Source organism: Plectropomus leopardus, chromosome 16 (assembly GCF_026936395.1).
Source record: "Plectropomus leopardus strain MGB_pleo_1.0 chromosome 16, ASM2693639v1, whole genome shotgun sequence".
NCBI lineage: Eukaryota > Metazoa > Chordata > Actinopteri > Perciformes > Serranidae > Plectropomus > Plectropomus leopardus.
In genome coordinates, this window is record NC_142191.1 from 6,738,187 (window position 1) to 6,753,894 (window position 15,708).

The following is a 15,708-nucleotide window of genomic DNA, read 5'->3' on the forward strand; positions in this document are numbered from 1 at the left end:
CCCCATATTCTGCGTCTACTGTGGCTTTAGTTGCTGCGTCCAAGCAACTGAGACATAATTTTCTTCATGATTCAGGCTCATAGACGTTCGTGAGAGCAGTGGGTGAATTTTCGCTTTCCTTTTGGATTTTGAGAGCTCTCAAAATCTTCCTGCAGAACTCATTATGAATAATCTTTTCTGGGGTGCTAATGTTTTTCACAGCACTATATTTGGATGCATGTCATTAGCATGTACGCAGATGTGCCGCACCACATGGGTGTTATAAGTACATTTACAAAAACTGTGAATCCTATCAGAGAAAACAGCAGATTTAACTCATCTGTCTTTTCTCTATTAGCATATACTTATATCCTATCATCGTTCATCTCATTTTCCGGCTGTCATTTAATTGCTGGGCAGGCATCCAACACTGTAGACTTATATGTTGCTAATAGATGTAAAATGAGAACAGACACCAGTGGCTGCATAAAGGGGATATAAATGCAAAAGTTGTTACAGTATGGGATTTGGCAGTTTGACAGGCCACACTATAATCTAGTGTGATTATTCAAAAACGGATTACTTTGATTCTCTGATGTCTTTTAAAGGGATGGTTTGGATGTTTTTTAAGTGGGGTTATATGAGGTACTTATCTAACAGTGTCTTCCATACAGTAGATGGTGGTCGGCACACGGGAAATACCAAGCGGGAATACAAACATGGAAGCTAAGCAATCTACTGCTGTGGCTGGGAGCAACAGCAAAACATATTTTAGCCACTTAAAGCCTCCAGATAACTTTTTTGTTTAAACTTGTTTAAGCTTGTAATTCTGAATTTAATATTGATTGTGCAATGTATTGGCTATAAAACAATGAAAAAACTGCATTAAGTATACTTTATATTGAGAATATTTTTAATATTTTACCTTTCCATCAGACAGCTCTTTTCCTTTGGTGCTACATTTCCTCAACTGTAGAACTGTCATAGTGTTATGCAAAAGTGCAGCTGTGCTGTGCAGAGTATCACACTGCAGGTCAGCTGTTCAGGACTATGTGCTGTTGCACTTTAAGACTGAAGCAAAACTTCACTTTTCTAGAGATTTTAGAAACGGTGCATGCTTGTGTTTTTGTGGTGAGTCACACTGAATACTGACATCAACACTCCACCTGAAGACTAAGACAACTCAGTATCCGTAGTGAACATTTCTCTCAAGAGGATTATGAAAGAACATCGCCAAATAAGCCAAAAAGAAACACTGCTGTACCCAACCATCCAGTGTAAATAAACATGGTTGAAGCGTCTCAACTTCCTCCCGTTGAACAAAATTGAAGCCAAGATGTCCCGGAGACAGTGGCATCCATCTTGAACTGGTGACATAATCTGGAGCCAGAGTCTGTGCATGTAACGATGTCCGCTGTATGAAGTCCCTGCCTATATGCCTGTCTGAGTGTGACGACACCTTGTTATAGCAAAAATAACAAATTCAAACCAAATTTATCAAAAAAATAAACACTTCTCGCGTTTGAAATGTTTCAACCGCACTTTTGGGGAGCTGCTATGTCTTCTATCTTTACATACAGTCTACGGAATGAAACTTCAGGTTAAATTACGCCAAATACCATCAAATAAATGAGATGACTCACCAAACAACACTGAAGTGTGAAGCGCTGACATCTTTCAGAACGACCCTGAAGTTGTGCTGTAACCGAGTCCAGGCAGCAGTCACTGTGTGGGTCCGTGAGCATGCGTTTAACAGTTCACAGTGAGCTTGCGGTCTTTGTTTCCCCTCCTTCTTTTTTGACTTTTCAGTCTCCTTCAGCAAAATTCTGGAAGAGTAAATAGAAATCTTGTGTTTATTTTGGTTCACAGAGGTATCCTTTAATGTCCGCTGTTAACGGCATTTCACTGACAGTCATAATCACTCCTTTTTTTGTATTTTCTTATATTTGTTGTCTCTTCCATAAACTGCAGAAAGCCTGACCCAAACAGCTGACCTGTGGTATAATACTGTGCGCTTATGCGGAGATGGTTGACAAAATGAAGAGCTGTCTAACAGGAAAGGGATGTCTAACACAAAGGTACAGAAGAGAAAATATTCTCAAAGAAGTGTCCTCTTAGGCTTCACAAAAGCCTTTTTTGAATTTTGGATTATTTTTTGAATTTGAACAAAGACTTTAAAACACCAAAGTCACACAAAAACAGAAACAAACTAATTAATAAAAGCAGCACTGGACCAGCAGCTTCTGTGTTCAGCAATGTTAAAGTACTTTTTTCTCAATGGAGTCTGGTTTTGAAAAGAGTGATATGGCTTCAGGTCCCCGTTAGTAACCAGTGTCTGACGGTAAATGGAAACAATGTTCTTAGCATGAACAAATAAACTGATATTGTGCTAATGATGTCATATCAGGCGGATGCAAAAGGTGGCTTTTGACGTCTAACGCTGAAAGCACTTCAAAAGCAGCAGTATTCGACGACTTCATAAAGAGAACGGGCTGGAAATATGTTTTGTTGCTGCCTCCATCGACAGCAGTACATTGCTGAGCCTTCTTGGCGATACTGCTGCCTGTTTATCCAAACTGGGGGCGTGCTGACTGATATCCAGGGTTATGTAATACACTGACTGTGGATAAGTACCTCATATAACCCCACTACAAAAAATCCAGACTATCCCTTTAACATGGAAACTGCTATTAAGACAGCGTGTGCATTTACTCCACCTAAAATATGACACAAACAGCTGAGCAGAGGCCATGAAAATGAATCAAAAACAGCAGCACATCATGGCTTTATAGTGAATGTCTGTAACATGTAATCGCTCCCGTCTTTCTCATATATGTACTGTTTGCGTGCACGGACATGAGATTGTTTGCGTGTGTTTTTCTCTAGCTTGTGTGTTTCTGAAGGGTCGGAGGGGGGTTGGGTATCCGGGGTACGTGTGTCGACATGATAGTACGTCTCGGGGGAGCAAAGCCAAGCAGAACTGTGATATGTGGACGGGGGCCTAATTATAGTGTGACGCAGGTTCAATGTGCTGCCCTCAGCACTGCTGACCGAACACTTCTAACAGGACACGCAGGTGCCAAAGAACATGGGAAAACGCGAGGAGGGCTGCTTAATAAACAGATAATCGCATCGGTTTCCCCATCCGCCTCGCTGGCTGATTAAAGCCTGCTCAGACTAGGCTTCATCAAAGAGCACAAGCAGCATTACTCTCGCTATAGGAAGCTGACCGCATTGACACCTGAATGTGTTTTACTGCTGCAAGGTTTCGCTGATTGTTCTGTTGTTATCGTAAATGATTCTCAGAACAGTGTGGTGCTGGGGGATGTGAGCGCGCCCCCGGATGAGAGAATGGGTAAAGCAGGCAGACTGCAATAAATTACACTCACCGTCTGCATACAAATCTGCGAGCCGGCGATGAGAGACAGAGAGGCCGACAACAGATTTAACATCTCAGTGAGCGGGTGAGAATGGTGCGAGCTGGCAGCTCCCATCTTCTCTCTCTCTCTCCCCCTACGCCCTGTCTTCTCTCAGCCAGCCTCCCTGGTGATGATGGTGGCTGCGGTGGAGCGGCGGTGGAGCGGCGGCGGCAGCAGCGGGCCAGCTGGCGTCCCGTTGGAAGGGCAGGTTGGGAGAGCAGCCAGCACGAACTGTCAGAGGCCTGCCAGGGCTGCTGAGGAGCCGGGCGCTCTCTGTTCTGCTCAGTGTGATGCAGTAACTGGGAACACACACACACACACACACACACACACACACACACACACACACAAACACACAGAAGAGTTGCATCACTGTAGTCTACATATGAGAATGATTATATATCCTATTCTACAACCTCCAGTATCTTCACGACATGCTCACTCAGAGGAGATGAATCACAGCAGGATTAAGGAACAAAAAAAATTTGGACCAGGATCATGTCAATATTAGTGCCAGGATCAGTAGATGCACTTGTTTTGCCAAATCAAAGTTGTGCAGTGTTTTTACATAGTTTTACAATTTCAGCTTTAGGGAACTGACCTGCAAATTTGTGCTTCTATGAGAAGTTGTGTATGTGTGTGAGAATGCCCGTGAATGCCCGTGTGTGTGTTAAAGGAGGAAAGTGTGTGTCTGACGTAGGCAGAGTGGTCTTGGCAGGATGTTAGGGGTTCATTTTTGAATATCAGTATTTTGTAGAAAGTAAAATTTAATGTATAGGTAGCAGACATTTGGCTGAATTCTGAAAATAATTAAGTTATGTAAGGCAATACAGATTCATATAACCTCACTTTGTCAAAAAAATACAGTAGCATCCAAACTTAGGGGTAAAACAGCCTTTAAGGGGATGTTTACACGGCAACGGTTGTTGCACACGACGTTAAAGTTTTGTTGTGGGTTGGCCTTTCGTTCACACGTCAACAGCATTTTGAGGGCCTGAAAATGCAAACTTTTGAAACCGGGTTCCAGAATATACATTTTTATAAACGTGACCCCTTCTGTCGCCACATTGGCTCGTAATGTCAGAGTTTGCACTGTGTGCAATGGTGGACTTCACCAAAATAACGCTGGCTCTAACTTTGCCAACAGTTTTTTGCATGTTTACACATAAATGTACATTTATTCTCCTACTATAATGAAGAACAGAAGCGTCAAATGCACTACCAAGGTCTCTGCTAGTAAGTAACCTAGCTTTTTTCAGGCTTCTGATTGGCCAACATCTTCTCCTTTGTGTGGCTTTGGGGTTAATTATATATCGCCACCTGTTGGTTTGGCATGCTCTTGACTGTTGTGTTTTAATTTGGATGAGGATTTTTTTTTAATATTGTGTGTCGATGGGAATTTCTGAGAAACCAAGTTTTCAAGGACATCTGTGTCGGGGGTTGAGAGCAGGTTAAGAGTAACTGCTTTAATGTGTTATCCTCTGGAAATACACTGTTTGTTGGCTATTTTAATGTAGTCTTTTTATTCTTACCTCAGTAAACTGAACTAGACTAAGCTGAAGAACCAGTAGAGAACCACTCAAATGGTTCTCTACTGGTTCTTCAGCTTAATGTTAAGTTTATCGGGTAAAGAACAAATGGAGAACCTTTAGGGAACCATATGTGAGTTTAAAAAGCTTTTTTGTGTGGCAGCAGTGCCATATAGCACCTAAACCCCTGCTACTGCTTAAAGCAACACTTTTCTGAGCGACATCAATCAAACATCAGTGATTACGGAAAAGAAATGTCTTAAAATCACATATGAGGATGTTTAAATTAATTTAAGTCTCTTGCTTCAGCTGGGAGTGTTTGTTGCATCACTTTTTTAGTCTAAAAAATAAAGGAAATAAACTAACAATATGACAAGAAGGAAAATATCCTTGCAATGTACATCCTAATATCCTTTTCTCCTGTTGTCACACACACAGATAAACACACAGATAAACCGGGTGTGAAAGAGGCAACTGTTCCATTATTCTTAAAACTCTATTTATTGTGAGGCCTTGTGCTTGATAGAAATTCATTCTGAAGGTTGGTTGAACTTCTTTTGCGTAAAAAGAGGGAACACAGTGGCACAAAGTTTCATTTTTGATATAACTTTTTATCTGCTGTTCGAAACTGAAGGGTATTCAATTCTCAATTAATTACACTATTTGTGATGGTAAAATTCAAAAGGTCTTTTGAGATGTTTTTTTGTTTTCCATCTTTTTGTTCACGCGTTGACATCCCCCCAGTCTGTCTGTCCTCAATCTGCTGCTGTCTGTCTGCCCGTTTGTCTGTCACTCTGTCTCTCCACTCATTAACAGGGTTGTGTGTAGTGAGGCTCAGCGGACATTACATGCGCCATCTATTTGCCAGATGTTATTGCTTACACGGTGGCGATTTCATAAGGTGCTGTGACAATTTCATTAACTTGGGTGGGGTGGGGGGGATCAGACTCTCTTTTCCAGAGAAGGAGAAAATGAAGAGGCAAGAAGGGGGTTTCGGGATCTGAAACGCTGTTGCATTAGCAAGATGTAGGGGTAGGAATACATCACGAAGGAATTACTGAGCACAATAGACACGAGCAGAGCCATTCTCCTCTATTTTAATGAGATATACTCGGCTCATGCTACCTGCGCTCCTGGGCTGTGGGTAAATGGAAATGCACCAGGATGGCATGCTCAATTGTTACTGACAAGAGCCGTGATCTGTCAGCAACGAGGCAGATTCTCCAATCTGCTCTACTACGGATTCAAATTTCCAAATTGAGAGGCATCAGATGATATCAGACATATCCCATTTCGGGGACATATTGTGCTCACAGCTCACTGTAGGGCTTGGAGATGAGGAGGAAAAAAAAAAACATTTGCGGTCATGAGCCTGAGCACCACAGTCACATGGTTAATGGGGTTTCATTGAAAGCAAGAAGACGAAGGGTGATAGCCCTCCCTGATCACATTAGTCACATATCGATCGCGCCCCTCTGTCTGCTCGGTAAAGGTGAACACGCTACACATAATCCTGTTAGCAGCTCTTTTCCCAAACCACTCGCCCAGATGGAGAGGTGTCTGTGATAAGAGTTTCTATCTGCTTACATCTGAGAGCTGTTTACAAGCTGCTTTTGTTCATCCTGGATCTGAATTTCTAAGAGATCAGAAATGCAAAAATAAGTTGCCTTTTGGAAACTATATCGTATCTAGACACACTTACTGTGCGCACACACACACACACACACACACACACACACACACAGAGGCAGGAGTAAACAGAGTGGCTGCATATGCACGTATATAAATGTACATAAAGACGGAGCTCCTGACAGCCGTGTGTGATTGCTGAAACAGATGAAGAGATAAAAGGGGATTCATCAAAAAGCACGAAGCTTTAACTCAGTGGCCGGCGATGCATAATTCATCGCTGATCAAATTTGACAAGTTCTTATCTCCCTGTTTGGGGTTTGTTGTGGAACAATGCTGCCTCTCTTTTTACGGCTGCGTCGTCTCCGGCTGCTGCAGGAGCGCGAGGAGCCTAATTTCCATTTTTGCAGTCGGGCCACATTAGCATACATTTCTCCATGCCGTAGCAAGGGGGGGGGGGGGAACTGGAGTCCTCATCAGATAGGATTAAAGAAGAGAGTCCGCTGGAGCAGAACAGATTTAGGGAGAGGCAGGCGGAAGATAGCGAGGAGGTGTACAGAGGAAGGGACAGGGGAAATAGTTGGACCATGAAACACGAGTCCTCGACCTAGCACGCGGGTTCCTCTGCAGTACATCTGAACCCGTTATTAGATGGTACTTGAGTCTCTCAGCAAAAGTCATGTCTGTTCAGCTTTGATTTTTCTTTATTCTGAACATCAGTACACTCAAAAGTCCTTTCTCCCACCCAGGGTCGCCCGATCACATCAGCTCACAGCGGGCCTTGAAGCTGAAAGCATCCAGGAGGTGATATTCTGCTCGCGTAATTTAACTTCATAGTTGCTCTTAGCACAATGTCGATTTGCCCTTGTAAGGTACATTAGTAGAATTGATGCTATTTTTTGGTGCAACCAGGATAGATCATTTTAAGTTGCACGTTGAAACTGTATTGCCAGACACAAAGCAACGTACTGTAGAGCGGCAGACGGATGATTTCTCACACTCAGGACTTGTAGTCTTAAGATGAACAGCCAGTTTTTAGGATAATTTAGTTTCTTTACGCTGCGGGTTATTTCCCCAGTTTCTGCCAGTTCAGTCAAATTTCGTCAGTTATGAAATTCCTGCCCTTTTTCTCTCATCCGCTGGGTCCGAGCACAAGTCAATCAAAATCAAAAGAGATTAAAAACTGGCAGTTCAAACAGTTCCTCATGTGACATTTATCCATGCCTGTTTCTCTAAGAAGGATTAACAGCTAGCAGTGCTGTGTAAACCTCGGGAACCTGGGCGGAAGTAAAAATAGTTGAACTCAAGGAATGCTTTTGTAAGACTGGTCTCTACAGGCCTATGCTTTGCATTTTGGGTGCTAAAATTAGTCATTTGCTAAAGGATCAAAAACAAGCAACTATGAATAATTTGATTGTCTCATTAATGTATTGTACTATATTATTGTTGTGTGCAGCTATTTATTTTATGCATTTTGCATTATTTTAAAGGTTGTCTTTGCAGGATAGTCATTTACTGTTCGTGAACACACTCACCAGCAACAGTGAAAGTAAATGCCAACCCCAGATTCTGTATCTTAAGTCACCTGAGCGCTTTCGGGGGTACATGCTCATAAACGTCCTGAAAACAAAAAGAAGAAGAAAACCAGAATAAAAGCCCTGCGGTTATGAGCCATGCGAACCACTCCAGTTGCACTAACAGTTTACATCCATGTCTGTGAAAACATAGATGCTTCACACACAGAAGATCTGAACAATCAGCAGAGTTTCAAGGTGAAATTCTAATTAGTTCGCCATTATAAACAAATTGACGTTTGTGCCAAAATTGTGGAATTCCTTAAGCCATTCCTGAGACATTGCATTAACGAAAATGGGACAGATGCAAGACCACAGTGACCATGACCTTTGCCCACCAAAATCTGTTCAGTTCATTGTAATGTCTAATTGAACGTTTGTGCCAAATTTTGAAAAAAAAAAAAAATCCCTTGAGCTGTTCATGAATAGCTAGATAACTAAAGTTTTTGGGGTTCTTTGGCTGTAAGTGGTTGGTATTGTATATTGCTGTTTAAATGACTTAACTGACCCACTTATATACAGTTTTGAAATATGATTCTACATTTTAATTTCATATATTATGTGTCCTAAGTGACAACTGAGAGGGATTTCATCTGTTTGAGTATATACATTTTTTTTTAGAAAAATCCTGCAGAATATATCTTACAAAATGTGCCAAACTGATGACTATTTCAAAACACACGACTGCCATCTCAATGAAAAGCTGCACCAATCAGAGCATGTATAATGTAACTGTCTATCAGCCTCATCTTGCAGCCTTGATAAGCAGATGTAGTTTGCTCAGTTGTCATGGTGATGCTTGAGCTCTCAACATGCGACCTAAATATTGCGTTTCATTCACATGAAAACCAGAGGTTGTCTCTAAGGGGAGCTGGTACCCCGCTGCCTCTGCTCAAGGATGATACTTTGACACCGTTCCAGTTGATGCTGTGTTCATTCAGGGCCACACTGACTCGGAGAGAAGTGCAGCACTAATATGTGCAGTGGTTCTCAATGAATTCGTGGCCCTGATCTGAGAGTATTTAGCTCCTGATTTACAAAGGCAGCGGATCATATCGCAGTCAGCTCTTGGACTGAGTCTGACCTCCAGACACATTTCTAAGTGAAGGAGAGCTCTTGGGCGAAGGTCAGGGTTAGTGCATTACAATGAAGTCATTCTGGTGGGCTTTGTTGTCTACTACTGTGATTTTTGAGACCGTGATAACCATTTGAATCATCATTTGTTGTTTGCTATTTGATATATATGTGAGATAAGAAAATAATATTTTTATTACTTGTATCTTTCTGACTTTATAAGGTTCAACTCCTTGAATATGTATTGTTTTAAAAAGCATGAAATAAAAATAGAATTAACTCATTAAAGCCTTTAACCCAATTATATTGACAAGAGGTAAATTTACAGCTCACAGCAAGTTAATATGATACTTCTCTGGCTTTTCTTTTGTATCAAGTGTTGGCAAGAAATGTTGTGCATTTGTGACCCATCGTTTGCACCGTTAGCGTGTCTACTACATGACATGAATGCCGCTGTCACACTTAACGTCCTGCAGAGCCGCTTCAGACTTTAAAACTTAATATGGAAAATAAAAGGAATCGTCCAATATTTGCGTCGAACGGCCAAATCTAATTGACTGACATAATTCTGAGTCAAGTATAGCCCTTGCACTGAATGTCTTTTAAGACTTTTTAAATATCTGCAGGAACTCTGCCTGGAACTGATAAAGTTAATGTCTCATTTGATATAATAAGCCTTGAAAGTGAAAAACATGTTATGGATTTCTGCTGCTCCTTGAAAACATTTTCCTTGCAGCAGCAGCAGCAGCAGCAGCATTAAGAAAGACTAAAAAGAGGACATACAAATGGATGAGTGATCGCCAAAGTCATTTAGTTTGTTGCAGTAATGCTGAAAACCCATTTTGAGAGGCAGGTGGAGAATCCAACACTCTATATCGAATGTCCTTGAAAAGACGTGTTAGATGATACTCAATATTTCCTTTCACAAGGAGCGTACAAAATGTTCTAGTGCTGAATTGCCTTCCACTTTACCCAGTGTTTAAATTTCATATGTACAGAAACGTCTGTTTCATCTATCCATCTTGGGAAGAAAACAACTTTTTAACTGAAGAAAATCTGAATCAGTTCAGCTAAATTCTCTCCGCCTTTGGATACATGATACAGTACTTTGTTTACTCTGAGATATCAAATGGACAACAGACGGTAATTCAGCTGACTGAATGCAGCCGGCTTGTTTGAGTGATGAATATTGTATTCACGTCAGGCGGTTTTCCAGCAGTGATTCATTGCCGTATTTATGAGGTCAGCTATTACAACACACGGACCGGCTTGGTGTCATGTGGTTGTACATGATGCTGAGCTCGGCCCACCCTGTTCAGCACATTCATGGCGCCCGTCCTGCCTGTCCTAACCTTCATCATCGCTCATCAGTGCAGGTCCCGTGCTCGCTCTCTCTCTCTCCCTCTCCTCAGAGCTCACAGACATCCTCTATGATTAATTCACCATCCCATTCCTCTGCTCCAACTGGATAAGTTGAGCACATCAGTTATGGACCTGCGCGTGTGTGATGTTTTCGTTTGACATGCCTCGATCAGACAAGGCTATCAGAAAATGTTCAATTGTGTGTGTCTGTATGTGTGTGTGTGTCTGTGTGTTAAAAAGAGAGAAAGTGTGAGAGGTGTGAAGAACTTTTATGAAGAAATATTGATGCACCTGCAAAAAAAATCTGCTCTGAGGTACACTTCTGAGCTCCTCTGTATGAAGAGTAAAAAATTATTACTTTATGTATAAAAACTTAAAAAATCATGACATTAAATACAAACTGGAAATGTCTGCTAAATGTCTCACTCACTTTTACTGTGCAATTCAATATTCATAAATGTATTTAAATATCTCTGTGCAAACACTGTAAAATGACATGTTTCTACAGAAACCTTTTACAGAGGCAGATGAAGTAAAGCAATTATTTTCCTACAAATCAAGCAGCCAAGAGTTAATTTTAATTGTATTGTATTTTTGGCTAAAAATAGTTGATTTTTTTAACATGAACTGCCTCCACACAAATAAATAATGCATCCAGTTTTAAAATTTCAACATCTTTTAAAACATTTGCCTAAAGACTGGCTCATGAAAATATTTTTTTCAAATTTTTATAGATGTTGAAATATGTGAGAGACCCCACACATCAACATGTAATGATAAATTTCACAGTTTTGATGCGATCTTATGTGTAGGATGGGACCGGTGTGATCAGCGCTTTGCTGACGATTATCAGGAGGGAGAATCCACCCCAAAATCTTCTTGATTCTCGTGTACTATATATGCTTGTCAGTAGATGTCAAGACGTGTATTGCAGTTTATTTGAGGTTTGTAATCCACTGTATTAAGGAGATATTCAGGTTGGTGCTGCAGCTCTTCAAACTCTCTGTAACACATCAGAGATCGAACACACACAGCTGAAACTGCCTCAACTCAAAGTTGATCAAAAAGCTTATTTGCCAGCAAGTCAGGATGCTGAGATTCTCTACCAGCATGGCTCCACTTCATCTGTAGACTTCTTTTATATCTGCTGTGTCTTTAAAGGCCGAATCTGGGTTTTTGATAGAAAATGTCTTATATCGTTGTAGCTTAATGTGTAGTACAAACTTGAATTTGCATTTACGGTGCAAGTGTATTAATATGTAACCAAAACTATTTTCTTTCCAATTTGAAGGCATAAGAAAAGTAAAGAAACCCCTTTTCTGTAAAAAATAATAAAATAAAATAAAATGAATATATTATGCTCTTAGCAAGCGGTCCTATCATTTTATTGAACATCTTATTTTATGATGTAAACAACTTTTTACTATCTCAGTTGTGCTTATAAAATCCGGTAGATTATTTATGAAATAAGGTGACATTACCCCATGTGTTTTTTCTTTTGTTTTGCTTTTGTTGGAAGATTATTTGAATTAAGTTAAATCATATTTTTGGTCAACAGCCAAAATTGTAACATTTGGAATTACTTTGAAATAGCTGAAAAACATTCAATTGAGTGTCAGTCAATTTGTAAAAAAAAAAAAAAAATCTGCCTCAAAGTTCTGTACTGAAAAATTCTCTGACTATTTGACTGGAAAATACCAGATTTTAACATAGAAATAGACAAAATATTTCTTTCAAGCAGAATATAGTTTCTACAAAATAGCTTTTGATTCTATTTGAAAATGGCTTCAGTGCAACAAGAAGCAGTTAACATTTCTAACAGACTTAATAGAAACTGAATATAGTTAAATTTCATGTGAATTGTATCCGTGTCTTTCAACGATTCCTCCTTAACATTCTCAACATTACAGAATCTGCAGCAGCACAATGTGCTGAATATGGTCAGGCGTTCACAGTGGTGGTCAAAGAGACTGTGACCTTGTTGAATTTAAAAGGATCTTACACAAGAGGTTGACTGAATTTTTAAAGGCTAACATAATAACAACCGTTTTGAGCAGGAAGATGCCAATAGCCAATTTGTGGCTGATATATTATTCTATTTTTTGAGCTAATCAATGGGAGATTCCTGAGAAAGCATCAGAAATTTTGATTTCCCTGCGATTTATTTGAATTCTTGCAGTTATACCTCAAATAAATGGTCAAACTATGTGCGCGGGGTAAATGCAACACTGATCTGAGGTATCCTGAGAGGCTGGAGAGTGGAGTGTATTTTATCCCGTTCCCTAAACCTCACATAAAGAGAGCAAAGTGTCTCCTTTGGATTAAGCTGTGTGGCAGACCACACAGTCAGCTTAATGTGAAGAAGATAATTAAGGATGTCCTCATTTGCTCTAAGGTAAGGCAATATAGTTAGCAAAATTTGCTGTAAAGTCACAATTATATATAACCTCATACATTATGTCGGCCACATCGTGTATAACGTCACCTTGCTCATCATCTCTTCTGTTCAACTTAGTTTTAGTATTTTGACCCTTAGGCGATCGGACATCAGTGTTAACTGCAGCAAAAAAACATTAAAGCCCACCCAACTGAAAACTGATAACTTAATTGTAACGTTACAAAGACAGCAAACGCTGGCTAACACCACGTCACGGTGAAGACCCTTTTAACGAGTGAAATAAGGAGCTCCTGTCACCAAAAGTTCTATAAAGCATCTTTGGATATGTTTTTGACACCGACAGCCGCCATTGTTAATTTAGACAGCGCACAGATTGTTTGTCCGAGTGAGCTAAGGGGGCGGGGGAAAGCGATAGGTCAATCCCCCCGATAATGATAGTTTCTAAAACTCCGCCAAACCCATTCGTCGGTCAACCTCTAATCTACACTTCACTTTGTTTCTAGGGAATTTCTGTCCCCAAAAAAACCCCACAGGCAACTGGAATTATTATAATACACATTCTGCAGCTATAATAGTGTCACAGCCACGAGCAAAGACTTGCCCCGTAGCCAAGGACTCTCCATCTTTGCCAGGTGGGATAATCCCATGGAGGGTATTCATCAGATTGAAAAAGACAAGACTTCACTCCGTCTCTCCATCACGGTATCTCTAACTGGAAGCTTCAGTTCTACCCTCTGCCGGGGGCGAAAAAGTCTGTTCAACTTTTAAGTCAACTCCGCTCTCACAAAGGGATCTAAATTAACATTGCTGCGTGAGGTGCAAGCCATATGGATTTGAGCCGGGGTTTATGATGAGCAGAGCGCGCAGTGAAGTTATCAGCACCGCTGCTTTTGTACAGGACAGATGCATTCGAGCCGTTACACTCGGTCGAGAACTTATTTCTCAAGGCATCAGCTCTTAGAAACACCGTGGAAATCCAGTCGTACGGCGCTCCACAATGAGCTTCGTCTTTGCGGGGAGTTTAGGTTTAGTGACCAGTACTTTTAATGCAGTGACAGCAGCAATATAATGAGTCCTGAAGATTGCTGATTCCTCTTTATGCGCCCCACACAGGAAATCACCAAAACTCTAGCTGCTCATTATCCACGTGGCTGGATATAAAATTCTCAACGTTGATATGAGTTTTAGATGCAGAGGAACATACACAGAAATGCATATGCACACGCACACACACAAGCAAACCTCACTCCTCTACCCACTCTTTTCCATCTTATATATTTCCAGCATGACTGAGCTTACCGCATTCCCCTACAGAGCCCTTCTCCAAACTTGCAGAGTGCTTGAGCAAACACTGTGTACTGGGCCAATTAAAACTCCTGTGGCGTGGGCGAGGGGGTATGGCAGCATGGGATGGATAGATGGGGCATAACGACCCATTTGGGTAATGACCATCTTCTCCCTCTCCCTTCCTCTTCTTATATATACCCCTCCCTCATCTCCTCTCGTCTTTTGTATTTCTATCCTCCTTTCTTTCTCTCCCTGCATGTTGATTGTCTGTCACTCCCCCGGTGCTCCTGGGAGCAGCTAATTGCACCTCTTGCACTCCCCCGCTTCCCCCTTGTGTCATAGGATGCCGATTGTGGCGGGTACTCACTTTAAGCAATCAATGGGGCGAGTTGCTAAACAGCTCTGCGCAGAGCTGACTGCCGGGATGGCGTCTCTGCGGTCGATGCGAGGCACTTTTTGCGGCCTCTTGTTTATGCATTTCTAAGGGGTTTTCGCACGTGCATCACACGCCGCGCGTCATCTCAAGCTGAAGTGTGCTCTCTGGGCCAAAAAGCACATAAGTTGATAGTATGAATTGAAGCTGCATGGACCCAAGGGAATAAACAAACGTGCTTTCTTCACCCCCCTACTGTGCACGACACTTAAATCTAAAGTTTAAACCTTTTCACTCCTATAAAAAAAAGCATGCTGTCTTCTCTTATGTGTCGCTGTCAGGTGTCATCACGGTTACAGCTGACAGTGTTGCTGTGCGCTTCAGAATACACAGTGAGTCGGCATAAAGGAATAATGACAGAATGTGACAAATTATCACTCACAACTTGTCAATCATCCACACCCAGGGGTTGTTTGTTGTGACACAAATAGCAGCAGTAAACTTAGTCACAGGGAAGATGACATTTGCAAAGGTTTGGGTTGCGTCCTCAGCATGCGAGGAGCTGTTTTTATTTAACACCAGCTCGCCTATGTGTGTTAGAAATGTTGCTATACTCTCGCACAGGATTGAGGCCACGTTTCGCACAAAAGGAAGCGGATTGGTGATAATGATGCCTCGTTATCATTTATTCACTCTCGAATGTGCAGACAGATCCGCAAGCACGCAAACAAACACCGCCGGTGATTACATTCACAATTACAAAAGTGCATTCTATTTGTATCCTCTGAGTCTTTATTTTGGCAAAACGTCTGCTTCAACGCTCCTCCTGGCACACTGCTGAAACAGAGGGAACCTTTTTTGGGGAGTTAAACAAATTGCATGTTGTGAAAAGAGCTGTCACAAATGATCTGCTAATGTGATTAAAGAGTAATATCCTTGAGCACTGAAAGTGAATGGTTAAAAAAAAAAAAGAAACAAGCAAGGAGGAAGAGTTTTTTCAAAGCAGGATGATGTTTGGCAAAAAGCTTTGACATGGCAAAAAAACAAATGAGTGCCGAGAACAAACGTCTTTCAGCACTGAGTG

General features: G+C 41.2%; 1 protein-coding gene across 1 annotated transcript in view; it reads right to left on the minus strand.

Annotated features, from left to right (window-relative positions):
• Positions 1-1,105: 1,105 nt before the first annotated feature.
• LOC148186803 (uncharacterized) overlaps positions 1,106-15,708 on the minus strand; it is a 96,313-nt gene continuing 81,710 nt past the window's right edge. Inside the window, exons 5-6 of the mRNA XM_088089599.1 lie at positions 3,369-3,697; positions 1,106-1,805 (exon numbers count right to left, since the gene is read on the minus strand). Of these exons, the coding sequence (XP_087945725.1) occupies positions 3,493-3,697 (205 nt within the window). The 3' untranslated portion in view covers positions 1,106-1,805; positions 3,369-3,492. The remainder of the gene's footprint in view (positions 1,806-3,368; positions 3,698-15,708) is intronic.